This window comes from Sceloporus occidentalis, unplaced genomic scaffold (genome assembly GCF_023333645.1).
Source record: "Sceloporus occidentalis isolate IW3139 unplaced genomic scaffold, rSceOcc1.0.p SCAF_5, whole genome shotgun sequence".
Taxonomy (NCBI): domain Eukaryota; kingdom Metazoa; phylum Chordata; class Lepidosauria; order Squamata; family Phrynosomatidae; genus Sceloporus; species Sceloporus occidentalis.
The window spans coordinates 171,853,613-171,868,424 of record NW_028316985.1 but is presented as its reverse complement, the minus strand read 5'-3'; the positions used below and the strand labels follow the sequence as shown (position 1 = coordinate 171,868,424).

Below are 14,812 nucleotides of genomic sequence, written 5' to 3'. Positions count from 1 at the left end.
TCCAATAGCCTCCATTTTCAGTCAGGTTGATATTACTATAGCAGATCGTCTCGTCAGCCAGAGTAATAACTGTTATCCTTACCGATCATTCATTGAATCTGTGTTAAACTACAGCGATGACACTCTAGCAACTCAATTTTCTGCAGGCCTGTTTTATAAAGATACAGCTGGAGAGCATGAATCAGCTGAGCTGGATGGGGATAATGAAGGTTTTGTTAAAAGAGCAGCCCTGACGGCTGCAAGTAGAAAGATAGACTTGCTGGGCCATCTCCATGCTGACCTGTTTTTTCAAGAAAAGCTTTTGCTAAATGGCGTTGATGTGAAAATTAAACTCACCCGCAACAAAGATGCTTTCTGCTTAATGAGCGATGCTGCAGACAGGCAGTACAAACTGCAAATTCTATCAGCCTCCCTTTTTGTCAAAAAGGTGAGGGTGTCCCCTGGTGTCCGCCTGGGACACGCCGAAGGACTGTTGACTTCCAATGCCAAATATCCTGTGGATCGTGTGAGTATGAAAGTGTTCAGCATCCCGAGAGGCAGCCGCGTCTCTAATCAGGAGAACCTGTTTCTGGGACAATTACCTAAACAGGTGGTTATAGGCCTGGTGGACAATGATGCCTTTAGCGGTATTTACAACAAAAATCCGTTTAACTTTAAACATTATGATATTAATTTTGCGGCCCTTTACCTGGATGGAGAACAGAATCCAATGAAACCGTTTCAGCCCGATTTTCAAGAGGGAAACTGTGTGCGAGAGTATATGAGTTTGGTACAAACGGCGGGCAAGCATATGAAAGACAGGTCTCTTTTAATTAACCGTGAAGAATATGCAAGAGGTTACACACTTTTTGCATTTGACCTGACTCCAGATCAAGAAGGAGGTGACCACTACTCTTTGATTAAAACTGGAAACCTGAGGGCAGAGCTGCGTTTTGCCAGGCCCCTGCCAACCACGGTCAATATGGTTGTTTATGGAGTTTTTGACAATGTGATAGAAATAAATCAACGAAGAAATGTCTTGTTTGATTATATGTAACATGGATAGCCTGCAGTTAACCCGCATACTGACTTCTGACCCCTATACTCGGAAGAGCTTCTATGGAGTCTTCCCCTGTGACATGCTCCCCAGAAAGAAACTGCTGCAAAGGCCCCTGAGCTTGGTCATAAACACCCATCCTCACAACCTTCCAGGAGAACATTGGCTTGCTATATACTTGACAGAAGAAAAAAATGGCGAATTTTTTGACTCCTACGGACACCCTCCAGACCACCCTCTGTTTCCTAAAACAATCATGAATTTTTTAAGAAAAAATGGCTACAAAACTGTGTTTCAGGGTCATCCAGTACAAGCCCCAGACTCTGTGGTTTGTGGATATCATTGTGTGTTTTTTCTGCAACAGCGCGGCAAGGGCCTGACATTTAAAAATATTCAAGACCTATATTCTCACAATTTGGAAAAAAACGATGAGATGGTTGTACAGTTTGTGAAAAAGAAGAAGAACTTGCCCGGGCTTGTCTCAGACATGTTCCAGACTACTCAGGGATGTGTATCCTGTAATGAATTTCACCACCGCATTTCCTAATAAACACACCCCCTCAGAGGGTTTTATTAAAACATAATCTGTGTCCTGGCTTTTATTTTCATTTTAAAAAAACACTCACAGACTATCAAATAGTTTAAAAAGAAGACTTTTATTTCTATTTCTTTTTCTAAAAAATAGCGGCGTTATAAAGTGAGCCAGGTACAAGCAGCATGCCGTTGTTTTTTAAAAGATCTGTGTGACAGTACAGGTGTAAGTGACAAAGAATCTTCAGGGTTCTTTAAACGGTTCAAAAGTTCTCTATTGGCAGTGTTACCCACCACAGAAGTTGGAGCGTTTATTTCAGCCATGGCCCTCAAAAAAACATCCCAGCCTTTGGGGAGGCGTTTGGTTGGTAAAGCATGAGGCTGTATTATACTTTTGACTAAGTCCAATATATTAGATCCAGTTACAGATTCTCCTTTATACACAAAGACGCCCTTGTCATCCCACGAAGAAACATTTTTGTTTTGACTCATTTTGTTTAGTAACAATCTTGCATTATTTTTGTACCTGACAGGCAGATTGTCCAACACTTCTTGAATCATGCCATCAGGGGAGTTCATCACAACTTCTTCAGAAGGGGATTCGGGTAGAAACAGATTTAAACTTTGTTTCTCTGCCTCCTTCTGTTTTACATGAGTTAGATATTTTTGGAGTAAAGCATCATAACGTCTGGCTTTCTCATATTCAGTTAAGTCGGTCCTACGTAGAATTGCCTGCATTTCAGTATCTAAGGAAGAGATAGCTGTAGTTCTGATGTTTTCATCTTTAGAAGCTGGGCCCTTTAATTGTTCTAGCTGATGGCTGGGGACCAAATACATTTTTTCAGCATATTCCATCACTGTTTAGTTAAAAGGCCTGTTATTAGAGGAACTGCGAAACTTAGCAGTGGCCCCAAAAAGCCCCCAGACTGCTTCACAAGGTGCTTCTTTTTTCTCAGGGACAATTTACTGTTACCCAGAGTTTTAATAAGGGTGCGTCTTTTTTTTAATACACGCACCTGCTGTGGGGATAAAGGAATGTTGCCTTTTAAAGTATTGAGGGCTATTTCTGAAATGGCTGCAACAAGGTCATCCGAAGCTGAACACAAAATGGCCTTTCTTTGACGAGGAGGCACTGTAATAAGCAGTTTTAAAAGTGCCAGGTTTCTCTTTACGCGACTGGACATGTTTCCCCATGGAGGAGCAGACAACAACAGAGCCCTGGATTGTTAAAACCGGGCCCTTTTGTGGTGGGAATGGTTTTTCTTCATTATATATACCACAGGCAAATCTGGAGGGAAAAGGCAAGTTCTTAGCCTGTAAGAATCAGGGGTGTTAGCATTCAGATCCAGCACTAAATACCCATGAGGTTTGTTTGTAGCATCAGCAAACACCTCCATGAAGAAATTGACATTTCCCGGATACATCTGTCGAGCCAAAGTAGCAATTTGTAATTTGTCCCGAGGATTTTTAAAGAGCACCATATATTTAGCGTTAAGGCTGATGGTCCGGCTACTTTTTCCTTTGCAAAAAATATTTTGGGTAATGAAAAATACACTCAGATTCCTATGATGTACAAATTGGGTGAAAACCCGCTCAAGATCTCTATTTTCAGAACCATGAATCATCAAATCATCTATAACCAAAAGATTTACTTTATTGGGGGGTAACAGTTCATCATCATCAAATTTATCAGGCATCCCCTGTACAAACTGAATAATAGGGTATTTACATTGGAGTTCTTTGTACAAATGTTGCCAGCAACTGTAACACCAGACAATATTTTCAGGCATTTCTGAGAACACACTACCAGCATGATCCAGCATATTTTTTATAAAAAACGTCTTCCCACAGCCACTAGGTCCAGCGAGAATAGCTGAGAATGGGTGTTGCCAGCGTGTTTCCATTTTAGTAGCCATAAGGAAGTGTCCTAAATCCTTCAGTAATGACCCTTTTATCAAAAACAACTTTTTGTGTTTTTTTGAGATTTCTAGTGTGAAGTGTCCAATGCTGCTTATTTCTTACAATACCTGGCTGCTGTACCACAATTTCATGAGGTGTGGAACCTTTCTTGTCTGAGACGTAGGAGAATACCAGGTCTTTGAGACTGTCAAAATTAATTTTTTCACAGTTAGCGCTGTTCAATGTAATCCCCTTGACCTTCATGCAGGCTGTGCCGTTAGACAACTTATAACCGTAGGTCTTAGGCCCTGCTGACACAAACTCTGTAATGGTCTGATCTGCAGGAACCTCACTTGTGAGATCCCCGAGAAAATCTCCGAGAGGAGGGTCCCACTCTCCTTCCCGACTCACAAATATGACACTGTCTGTGTCATGGTACAAAACACGTCTCCCAAGCTTGTCTAAGAGTGCATAAAGTTCCAAACGTGCATAGGCCGTTGTAAAACAGGCAAGGAATTCGTTTTTTCTACCCGAGGTTGTCACCCGGTCGTCGGAATATTTCCAGGAGACACAAACAGCCTCATCGTCAACAAATTCAAACATTGAAACCTTGTAAGCATCAGAAAAAAGCAGCTGAAAGAATTCATCGGGGTCTCTCAACACCTGAGTGTGAGGGAGGTTTGTTCTCTGCCCAAACTTCCCCCACAAAGAATTTAAAAACAGCTTTGCAATCTGGCGCTTTGCAGGGTTCACAGCGATCTGATCTTTGCGCAAAAGCACCCCCTCCCTCATATGATATTCCTTTATATACTTGTTTTTGTCCTCATCGGTAACACACCAGTGAGGATAGCCTGAAGCTTCCTGCTTCTGTCGTAGGTGCATCTCGATGTATTTTGAAAACAACACAGAAGACCTGCGTGCAAAGTGCCATACCTCATAGATTTCCACAACCCTGTACCCCTTCTCTAGAGCCACATTTAACTCAACGGAGCACCACGTCCCCTTTAAGGCTCTTTGTTCATCTGTATGTTTGCACGGGTCCAACTGCCGCTGTTCTGCACAGGTTGAACACAGCACAAACATAAGTTTTCCAGAGATCCTGGAAGGCAAAACTGGAAAATAGAGTTTTCTGGGAGGAATAACTTTTGCCTTCACTATGCCAAAATAGTTTGTGACCGGTTCAAAGTCCTTATAAATGACTTTGGGATGCCCCAGAGGGTATTGTTTGGTTTTGTTAACATAAGGGTACAGGCTGGTGAAATCGTAGTATTTCACTGTCTCCCCACTTTTAGGTTTATAGTAGAGACAGATGGCATTTGTACGACCCCCAAAGAGAGCATCTCTGGGGTGTAGGGGTTCTGGAAGGCGGGATGAAGCAAGAAACGTTTGGAGTTTCACATCTGTTTTTACCATATTATCCCATTCGTGTTGCCAAATCGTTCTCAAATCAAAACCCCGGCTTTTGAGTTCAGCTGCTTTTTTCTGTGTGGAATTGTAGAGAAATTCATAAGATTTCCCCACCACAGGGTTTTTCTCCTGGGGAGGATAACACAGGACACATCCACGATAAAAGCAACCATTAAATTCAAAGGCTATTTTCCTATTACCTACAGCGGCATACCCGTCAAGAAAATAATCTCCAACTTTAACCTCTCCACCATTTAAGGCATGCTGAATCTCAAGCTTTTCCTCATGTTCAATATACAAAAGCCATTGAATAGACGGTGTGGAGTATCGCTTAAACTGATTGTGGTAATTTACAAAACTTGGAATTGCAATGGTGTTTTCTTGCAGAAACTTAAATCTATACATCGCAAGAGAGACACTTGCAAGGGTGGGGAATTGGAGGGGGTCTATAGCAAACCACTCCTCATATTCTTTTTTCCCTTTCTTCCCTTTCTTCCCTTTCTCCACTAACTTCTTTTCTTTTGTCAGTTCTACAATTTCATGCCTGTACTTGGTACAGGCCTCTACTAAAATTTCAACATCCTTTTTGCAGTAAAACACAAGCTCTTTCTGCATGTCAAAGATTTTATCCTGATTCTCTGAATACCATGCTAAAAAGGCTTCCTTTTCACCAGGCATCATATATTTTACACCAAAATCTTCAGCTGAGGGCATTGGGCCTACATAATCCCAATGCTCAGGTGTGTTAAAGTAATGGGGAAAATATCCCTTATAGCTCTCAAAGCCTAGAGCTTTGGGTAGTTTAGAGAGGGCCATAGGGAGGTGACTCAGGGAGTCAATAAATTTTATATTCAATTTTTCCACTGTAACAGAAATCAGTTTCCCACCCTGAGCGATAATTTTTACATCAAGTTTTTCTTTCACCAGCTGATTCAGCACCAGGTAACCATCATAACCCTTAGAGTTATGTGCTAAGAATGTGCAGTCAGAAAACTGGCGGTCTATAAATGTTGTAATAAAGTCAGATAAACATGTCTCCCCTTTAAATTCCCAACTTTTGCCAGCAAGGGGCCACTCATAATCTTCATCCTCATCATCGCTGTCATACTGCTTTTTAGCCCCTCTCTTATACCTCCGCTTTCTTTTGTTACCATTTTTAAAGCACTCTACAGTTTCCCCTGGAAATGCTTTTACAAAGCAGTAGTTAGGGACATGTACACCAGTTGCTTGGTGACACTCGAAATCGTAAAATAGATACTGTACAGAAACCTCAGGGGTTTTTAGGGGCTGCATGAAGCATTTATGTTCATCATCTTTTGTGATGAACCCCCAACAGACTGTGCACTGCCGGCCTTTACACTCTTCCTCATCATGGTAACTTTTCTGGTAATGCGAGCATTTAGGACAATAGCTCCTGCTTTCACAGCGTACCTTTCCCTCTGAGACCAGCTGCCTGTGTATTTTTAAGCACTCTTTAGACCTACAATTCAGCTTACAGTCAAAACACCTAGCCTGTTGATCTACCACAACCGCACAATCTTTTCTCAAGCAGAGGCGACAGAAATATAAGCAGGTGTGATTGTTATGGTTATATAGGCTCTGGCAAAATATGCAAAAATTTCGTACCCCGAATAAGGCTTTTACATTGATTACCCCATAGAAGTGTTCGTCATGCAGAAGCAGCGTGTATGTTTTTTGATATTGAGGGCCTTGGGTTTTAAACAGACTCCACCCCTTCTTAGAATAATGTGCCACATGAATATTAATTTTTAAGTGGTTTTCAGCATGTGAAATATCACTTAAGGTCACTTTTTTCTGATCGGACCAGCCAAGCTCCTTATACAGTTGCCTGGCTGCTGTCAGCAGTTTTGCATCTGTGGGAATCTTTTCACTCATGACAGCAATCAGGCCACCGCCAAAACAGAGGTTAGTGCCTGTATAATTTAAATCAACCAAATGTTTTCTTTTTCTGGCAACTATTTCACTAGAGGGGATGGAGCCTATTGATCTATGCCCTCCGCCCCCTGGGGGTTTCACAATCGTAATTATGAGACGAAAACTGGAATGGGCACAGATTTCCATGTTGCTTTGCAACAGGTTACTCAACTGTGATAGAAAATCCTCAGCATTTAAAAGGTCCTTACTTTTTTTAACAGAATACAGAGGATTTCTTAGGCCATCAGCCTCCAGTCTAATTTGAACACAATCTCCCAGACTAATTCGCTGGTTAAGATCGTCTAGAATATTTTGTATTGAGTTGTGTAATGCGTGTATAGCTTGCGTGTACGATGTTACATGCTCTAAGTTTCTGAATCGGAACTCCTCACCGATACGCACTGTACGATACAACCTGTGGGTCCACTGCCATGAGCGTACACGCTCTGCATACACGGCAGGGGGGCCCTCATCATCTGGGGAGCCTGGGATGTTTGCAGGTAGGGGCTGGCTCTCATCCCTGGATGATTCAGAAGACTCCAAATCATTCTGAGGTTCTGCACTGGAATAAGAAGGCTGGTTATTATCAGAAACAGAGTCACAGGGGTTTTGGTTCTCAGCCCTGGATGGGTCAGAGGCCACGGAAGAAGGGGTGCTGGAACAAGAAGGCTGGTTATTATCAACACTATGTTTAGTGTTTTTTACCAGGCTCCTCGAGTTCAGGCCCCCTTTACATTTCCTATTATTTTTCCGAGTGTGGAGTACTTTTTTTGATCTGTTAATCAGGGTGGTTACTCTTCTTCTCCAGTACAGTTTACCATTGGCAGGTTTCTTCCAGTACCCCGCCACCCTGCACCATTTACCATTCCGGCCTTTCTTGATCCTTGGTTGTAGTTTACCTCTGCCTATCTGCCGATGTTCAAGGGACCTGTCCACCATGTACTCGTTATATTTTTTAATACTCTCGTAAAAAGCATCCATATGAGCTTGTGTTACTGGATTGTCCCACATATAATTCAAATGGGCTTCATAGCCCTTGGCCCGTCTAAGGATCGCGCAACCTTTCGCTACCATTTTCTGCATCTCCACAAAGCAGGCCGATAACGTTGCAGCTTTCTTTCTGCGGGCTTCAAAGCGTTGTAAGAGATTTCCGTCAATCACCATCACCTGCTCATTATTTTTTTGCTTCTTAGAAGCCTGGGGTGTAGCATCGTGGGGTTCTTCTCTGTTACGTTTCAGAGATTTGTCTAAAAGCAAACAAAATAAGAAGTATTATAGCTCACTCACTCACTCATTACCCCCCCAGCCCTTAAATACCACAACACACACACACACACACACACTGTACCTCCACTTTTATTTGTTGTCACTGGAGTTTCAGGTGCCGCATTGCCTTCGTGGCTGCCTTCAGCAAACATCAATTCTGTAAAGAAAAGACACTAATTTCAGAAAGAACAAACCCACAAAATAACACATTTAATGTTGTTAGCCCCCACCTCTAAATTATTATTTTTTTTTGACCCACAAAGCAGTGCTAATATTGTTAAGCACAAATTTTACCTAATTCTTCATCTGTTGGGTGTGTCAGGTTTGGGGCCTGTGTTTTAGCCAGCCCTCCTGTGCCCTGTGCAGTCTCCTCTGAAGGAACGTTTTGGACCTGTTTTTCCATGGCTTGCAGGGGCTATGAAGTACCAGCTGTGCCTGATGAACACAAACATGTTGAGACATGCCCACTAAACCCACCCCTCGCATATCAGAAAACCCCACAGAATTATACTGTTGAGACTGAGCTGCCACATTTCTGCTTCTGACAAGAAATGGAGAGGCAGACATTCAGCATTGTTCATGTTTACTTAAATCTAGTATGTGACCAAGTTCCAGATGAACAAATAGATGAAAAAATATACCACACTTTACAAAAATTGGCCAATTCAACTCAGAAGCACGTGGAAGAAAAAATGGAACCCTTAATAACACAGTTGGAAATTCCAAATATTTCTCGTGCTTGTGAAATAATCCATTTAGTTATGAGGTCTCAATTTTCTGATGGAAAAATCAACTGGGGAAGAATTGTGATGACTCTCTTATTTGGAGGTTTTATTGCCAAAAAGCTGAAGACCAGAGGTGTGCCTCTCACAACAGGAAATGTACAGCAAATTACCAATTGCATTGCCGGCTATTTGATAATTGAGAAACACATCTGGATGAAGGAAAATGGCAGCTGGGTAAGTTTAACACATATTCTTTAGGAAACCCTATGGAACCAGTGATCAATTGAGAAAAATGTGTTGCCCTAACAGTTTTTTTCTTTTCATTATTTCAGGAAAACGGCTTAATAATGACGCATGAAGTTACACCCAGAAATATGAGAACAGCTGTTTTTAACCGTCTGTACAATATTTTATATCTAAAGTGGTTGTTATTTCCGGCATAAGCTCTTGTATGCTAATGTCCTATAACAAAGGTATCCACCCAATAAAATCTTTTGAAATTACCTAGTCACCATCAATTCCTAACCCCTACACACACACAAAGCAATGCTCAAAGCAATGGTAGTTAACAGGCTTATTTAAGAAAAACTGGCAAAAAAAAAAAAAGTTTTAAACAGAATAAAAAGATTTTCCAAATGGGCACTTATTTGAGAAAAACCAAAAAAAAGAGCTTTTAAAACAGGCACATTAGACAATTTAAAACCTAAAAAAGAACTTTTTGGGGGAAAATGGCAAAAAGAAGTTTTCCAAATAGGCTTATTTAACAATTAAATGAACTTTTAGCACCAACAAGCCAAAAGTTAACAATACAAAAGGCTGTAACTCTGCTGCGTATGAGTAATCAGCTCTTGACCATAAACCCATTAACACCTCTGGAGCTTTGTTTTCTACCCCCATCAAATCTTCCCACAAAGTCTCCAGAATACTCTTAAAAAAAAGCTTATAAAGCATTTTAAACCTTGTTTCACAAAAAGAGAGCTTTTTAAAATAATATTTGACAAAAATTTTTAAAAATGTACCAAGCACATGTTTTGCATGTGGAAACAGGGGCCAGACTTTTTAATACACATCTTTCTTAATCCCATCAAACATACCCAGCAGTAAGCAAAGCAAAGTTTTTTTAAAAAGGCTTCTAAAGCATTTTAAACCTTGTTTCATAAATACCAAAAAGAGCTTTGTTAAAAATATATATTTAACAAAAAAAAAAAAATTTAAAACAGTGCTGAGCACATGTTTCCAAGTGAAACCATTTGCCAGACATTTTAAAAACCCGTATATCCTAATCCACACATTTCTACTCTCAGTAAGCTTTGAAAAGTATTTTTTAAAAAGGCTTCTAAAACATTTGTAGCACATGTAAAATTTCTTTCTAACAGAACTACATGCTAACAATTAAAAACATTTAACAGGAAAATGCATAAATACCAATGTTTTTATGGCCCAAAGCCCCAGATTTTAGATGAAGTCCATGGAAAAAGAGAAAGCCGCATGTTATGCTTGTAATTTTAAAGCTGCTCAGTTTTCCCCCCCAAATTAATGGACATTCATCAAATATTTATTCTTTAGTGAGGGAAAAGGCCCACAACAGCCCATTTTGAATAAAGTTTAAAAATGGGGAAAAGGCAATAGTTATAAAGGCCTTCTTTTAAAAAACAATGCTATGGAATATACAGGAAAAAACTTACCAAGAACCACAGAGTCTCATAGGTATGGCAGCCAGAAAAGGACAGACCCCCTTCTCTGCAGAACTTTTATACGTCAGGTAACCAGTCTGTGATTGGCTCTTGAGACCTGCCCCCACCCACCCCTAAGAAAAAGGGTAGGTTGGATCTATCCCCCCTCCCCCAAAAGGTGGTCCTTGGAGGTGGATCTATGACCCAAAGGTGGTCCTTGGGGGTGGATCTATGTCCCTCCACCCCCCTAAGGTGGTCCTTGGGGGTGGATCTATGACCCAAAGGTGGTCCTTGGGGGTGGATCTATGTCCCTCCATCCCCCTAAGGTGGCCCCCCACCCCTAAGGTGTACATGTTGCAGGGCACATAGCCATGTGGTAAGCCACCCCCCTCCCCTTTTCTCTTTTTAAAAAACTTTTTGCAGAGGGCCCCACCAGGGAAATATAGTGTCTGTTTAAAACTTCAACCATGCTTTTTGTTTCTGTGTTTAGGAGACATTGGGAGGGGGCCTTGGGGGGTTGCAAAAAATGATTTTCAACCCTCTACATTATTTAAGAGCCACCCTGATTTCTGCTTTTTGTTTGAAGTGGGGGGGGGGGTTGGAGAGGTAGCTGTACAGCTTAATTGTAAGAATCTCTCCTTTGCTTTATTTCTGTTTTTAGGCTAAGGAGGGTCAGGAAGTTTGGAGGGTTTCTGTAAGAAGGCTTCCCCCCACCCCCCTCTTCATTGTTTAATTTAAAGAGCCATCTCCACCCTCCACCCCTCCATTTTGTATCCCCCACACCACCAAAGCCTCATGTTTTCTAGGGAGATTGAGTGGTGCATGAATACTGATACCCCCCCCCCCCCCCATTGTAAATACTCATTATGAGCCAGCTCTAGAGTAGTCACTTTTTTGAAAAGAAAATCACAAACACCTTTTTAAAATAAACTCTTTTTTATTTTATAACCTTTTAACAAACATTTTTAAAAAAATATCAAAGCAGCCAACAGTTTTCAAACAAACTTCTAGTCAGTCTTTATGGATCAGATGGTCTGTTAATAGTTGTTAGAAATGTTTTATAAGATCTATTTTTAATCACTTTTAACACATGCTCCAAAATAGGCTTATCCCTGGGTTTCAAAATGTTATTTAATTCCTTCAGTGAATTTTCAGATCTCTCTACTTTAGTTACAAGTTGCAAGATTTGGTCTACAGTCTCATTTGTTATCAATAGGCCATTGAAACTGTAAGCTACAAGAATATATACGTGTAACACGTTTTTAAAATCTATTTGCCCACATAACCAGCTCAGTTTTCTACACAGATAACGTTTTGACCACAACAGACAGTCATGGGAATTTTGAGCAGGGGCAGAGATTACACAGCCAACACAGGATTCATAGCGATATTGCTGCAAACAATGGGTGATGATTCCATAACACACAGCTCTGATTGTTGACCGCATGAGAACTTTCAATTCTCTGGGAGAAAAATTTAATGGTTCTTTTGGAACATCTAGTCCAAGAATTTTAGCCATGACCACAGGGCTAGGTTGAGCTGTAGACATCTCGACGAAATCCTAAAAAAGAAAAAAGATAGATTACCTTTAAAATGCATTTTTAAAACACACACACTTAATACCAAAATCCCCTTCTAAAAGATGACTTACTGGAATATCATTCCAGCCAATGCTTGCAAACCTCCACAGAGCTATAGGTAATGTGTTGCCTCCACATGCTTCAGCACACTTCTCTGCAGAACTGCTACTGGCCTGAGGTTGCTAAAATATAAAGAAAATAGTCTTTTTTTTGTTTTTTTAGAGGAGAGGTGGGGAGCCGACTTTGTAAGGCTAGTCAAAACCCTTTAAAAATAAAAAAAACCCACTTTTTTACCTGCATTACAGCTGGTTCTGCTGAAACGGCATCCACCAGGCGGTTCCATGCTTTGCAAATCTCATCAGCTTCTTCGCTAGCCAGGTCAGCATAGGTAGAAAGCCCATCATCTGAACTATTGCTAGGATAACGCTTTCTGCTTTTTGGCTTCACATCCCCTGTTTCTTGCTCTGTAGAGTTTGCAGAAGTAGTGGGGGCCTCCATGTTGTCTTCTCTGAACATGTCTGGGCTTGCCCAAAGGCTTCCTGTAGCGTTGCTAAAACCGTCTTCTGATTGGCCCTTTTGAATCATCATGGTCACATGAGTCCCTTCAGACGCTCCACCTACAGGCGGGGTTTCATGCTGGGGTGGGGCCACAAGCGGGGGGCGTGGCCGGATATCCGGGGAGGGCAGGACTTCCGGCAGAAGGCCGGATATCCGGGGAGGGCGGGACTTCCGGCAGGAGGCCGGATATCCGGTTAAGGCGGGACTTCCTGTTAAGGCGGGACTTCCGGGGCGGGGCACCTGTCAGTGGGCGGGGCTTATGAGTTTGACGAGAGGTGCCACCCTTTACTACTTGAGAGATGCTTTTTAGTGTAAACTCAAAGCCAGGTTAGTTCTCTGATTTATTGGTCATTCATATCCGTAATGAATTCATTCCCACAAGCAATTCTGATGCACTTTTCACAAAGTAATTATGGGGGAGGGACCTCAGTTATTCATACCTCCTGTGGAAAATATTCCCATTTTGATTTCCAGATTTTTTTTTAAAAAAAACAGGCATGTTAGTGGTATAGAAACACACTTTGAGCAAAAAAACAGAACAACCCAAAACGTAAGCAAAACCACCAAAACATTTTGCACAGACATCTTAAGGGTAAACACTATCTGCAAATTCTCATCTCATCAGTGTCATTTTTTCAACACTCAGTAAGGCTTCCCAGAATCCTGGCCACTGGCTAAGGGAAACGTGCCACTCAGTTCCATAGATTCATGGCTTTATGATTGATTTATTATTGAACTTTTCAGAGAATTGTGGGAGGGATGGAAACCTTAACTGGGCTGGCACACTGTATTTATGCATCTTTCATTGGCACTGACCCTTGATCTGCCTCTGCTAGCAATTAGTTAACCATATATAAGGGGAAAGGGTAATCATCATTTTGATAGATTTGCAAATTGGATGCTCCTAGAAATCTCTGGAACTAGCATTCACAAACTTGATTTTTATCAGTTAATTGGAGCCATTCTGCTGTAACTTACTCTGCACCTGCCACATTATTTCTGGCAATTACTGCAATATCATGTAAAATCTGTGAAGGAAAAAATATTTTATTTCATGAAATACCACCTCTTGTTTCCTTATACTGAAAAGGGCAGGAAACAGGCTCAGGTCTCCTGAGCATCTATCCTTGTTATAAATATGCGGAAAAGCTCAGGAAAGGAGGTTATCTGATAAAGACAAGGCTTCAGAAAAAAAAAAAAAAAAGACAGATGTTGCTTTTACTTATATCCACTGGGATATGGTTGTAAGTACATTTGATGTTCTTTTGTCGTTGCAGAAATGGATACCTGATAAATTAATGTTAAAAGATGAGCTGGTTTGTTCATAACACTAAACCATCATTTGGACCTGGTACAGATGGGCCCTGAATGATGCCCTTGTCACATTCTAGGGTTGCCTCAGGGCAGAGCGGTCACACCATATAGACAGCGTGTGTAGCGATGACATCGCTGCTGCGCTGCATCCAAATGGAGCAGTGCGGCAGCGACATGTTCGTGCTGCTACAGGCTGCTTGCAGCAGCACAAAAAGGAGCCACTTTTCGTGCTCCTTTTTTTGCTATGCAGCAGCACTGCGCAATTTGGTTGCTGCGATGCTGCTGCGCAGCAATGAAAGATAGCCCCAGCCCTCTGAGTTCTAAAGACTGGAGCGTGGCTTTGTCACGGCTTCAGGACTCTTAGGACACATGCATCATTTAAACAGCATACCTCCAAAGTGACTCAAAGCAGCTTTATTTTGGCCTTTCTGTATGGGCCCTAAGTCTTGCTAAAGTTCATCTAGCTATGTATCCAAATCCAGCCATTCTGTGATGTGTGAAAAATAAATGTCGAATTTATAGAGATCAAAAAATACAGGTGTCTGCATGCTGTGATATGCTGATGAGTGCAATAACAAGGTGTAGAAACTAGAAGAACAAGCAATTAAAGGACTGTGGTTGCTTGTGTGGTAGTTCATTAGAAGACTATGACATTCTGTTGCTGAGTGATGATAAATGGGGCAGAGAAAAACTGTGCCCTCACTGGAGGATGTTGGAATGATGTGGAGTGGAATCAGCATGGATGTATAAAGTACAAAGTTATTAGATGGATTATGGTGTCCAGAATGGACCATAATTTGTCACATTGATGGGATTTTTTTGGCCATGTTGTGCCCTCAGTAAATATATATGATGCTGAAATAATAGCTCCAGTTCATCCATGGTCCT

At 41.4% G+C, this 14,812-nt stretch overlaps 2 protein-coding genes across 4 annotated transcripts in view; one reads left to right on the top strand and one right to left on the bottom strand.

The window, feature by feature from the left end:
• The window catches only part of CCSER1 (coiled-coil serine rich protein 1), a 927,042-nt gene that overhangs the window by 294,572 nt on the left and 617,658 nt on the right, over positions 1 to 14,812 (top strand). The gene's annotated exons all lie outside the window — the stretch shown is intronic.
• LOC149313139 (uncharacterized) lies at positions 11,409 to 12,826 on the bottom strand. The gene is made up of 3 exons (XM_089527101.1): positions 12,347 to 12,826; positions 12,124 to 12,234; positions 11,409 to 12,033 (listed from the first exon to the last, which is right to left on the bottom strand). Exons 1-3 carry the CDS (start codon positions 12,638 to 12,640, stop codon positions 11,491 to 11,493), a joined length of 948 nt encoding a protein of 315 aa, XP_089383227.1. The 5' UTR covers positions 12,641 to 12,826; the 3' UTR covers positions 11,409 to 11,490.

What these genes read in the sequence shown, in the direction of transcription:
- LOC149313139 (XM_089527101.1), bottom strand. Translation starts at nt 12,640, where the DNA reads ATGATGATTCAAAAGGGCCAATCAGAAGACGGTTTTAGCAACGCTACA. An exon ending in CAGAACCAGCTGTAATGCAG is followed by an intron (nt 12,235 to 12,346) that starts GTAAAAAAGTGG and finishes TTTATATTTTAG; the next exon opens with CAACCTCAGGCCAGTAGCAG. An exon ending in TTGGCTGGAATGATATTCCA is followed by an intron (nt 12,034 to 12,123) that starts GTAAGTCATCTT and finishes TTTCTTTTTTAG; the next exon opens with GATTTCGTCGAGATGTCTAC.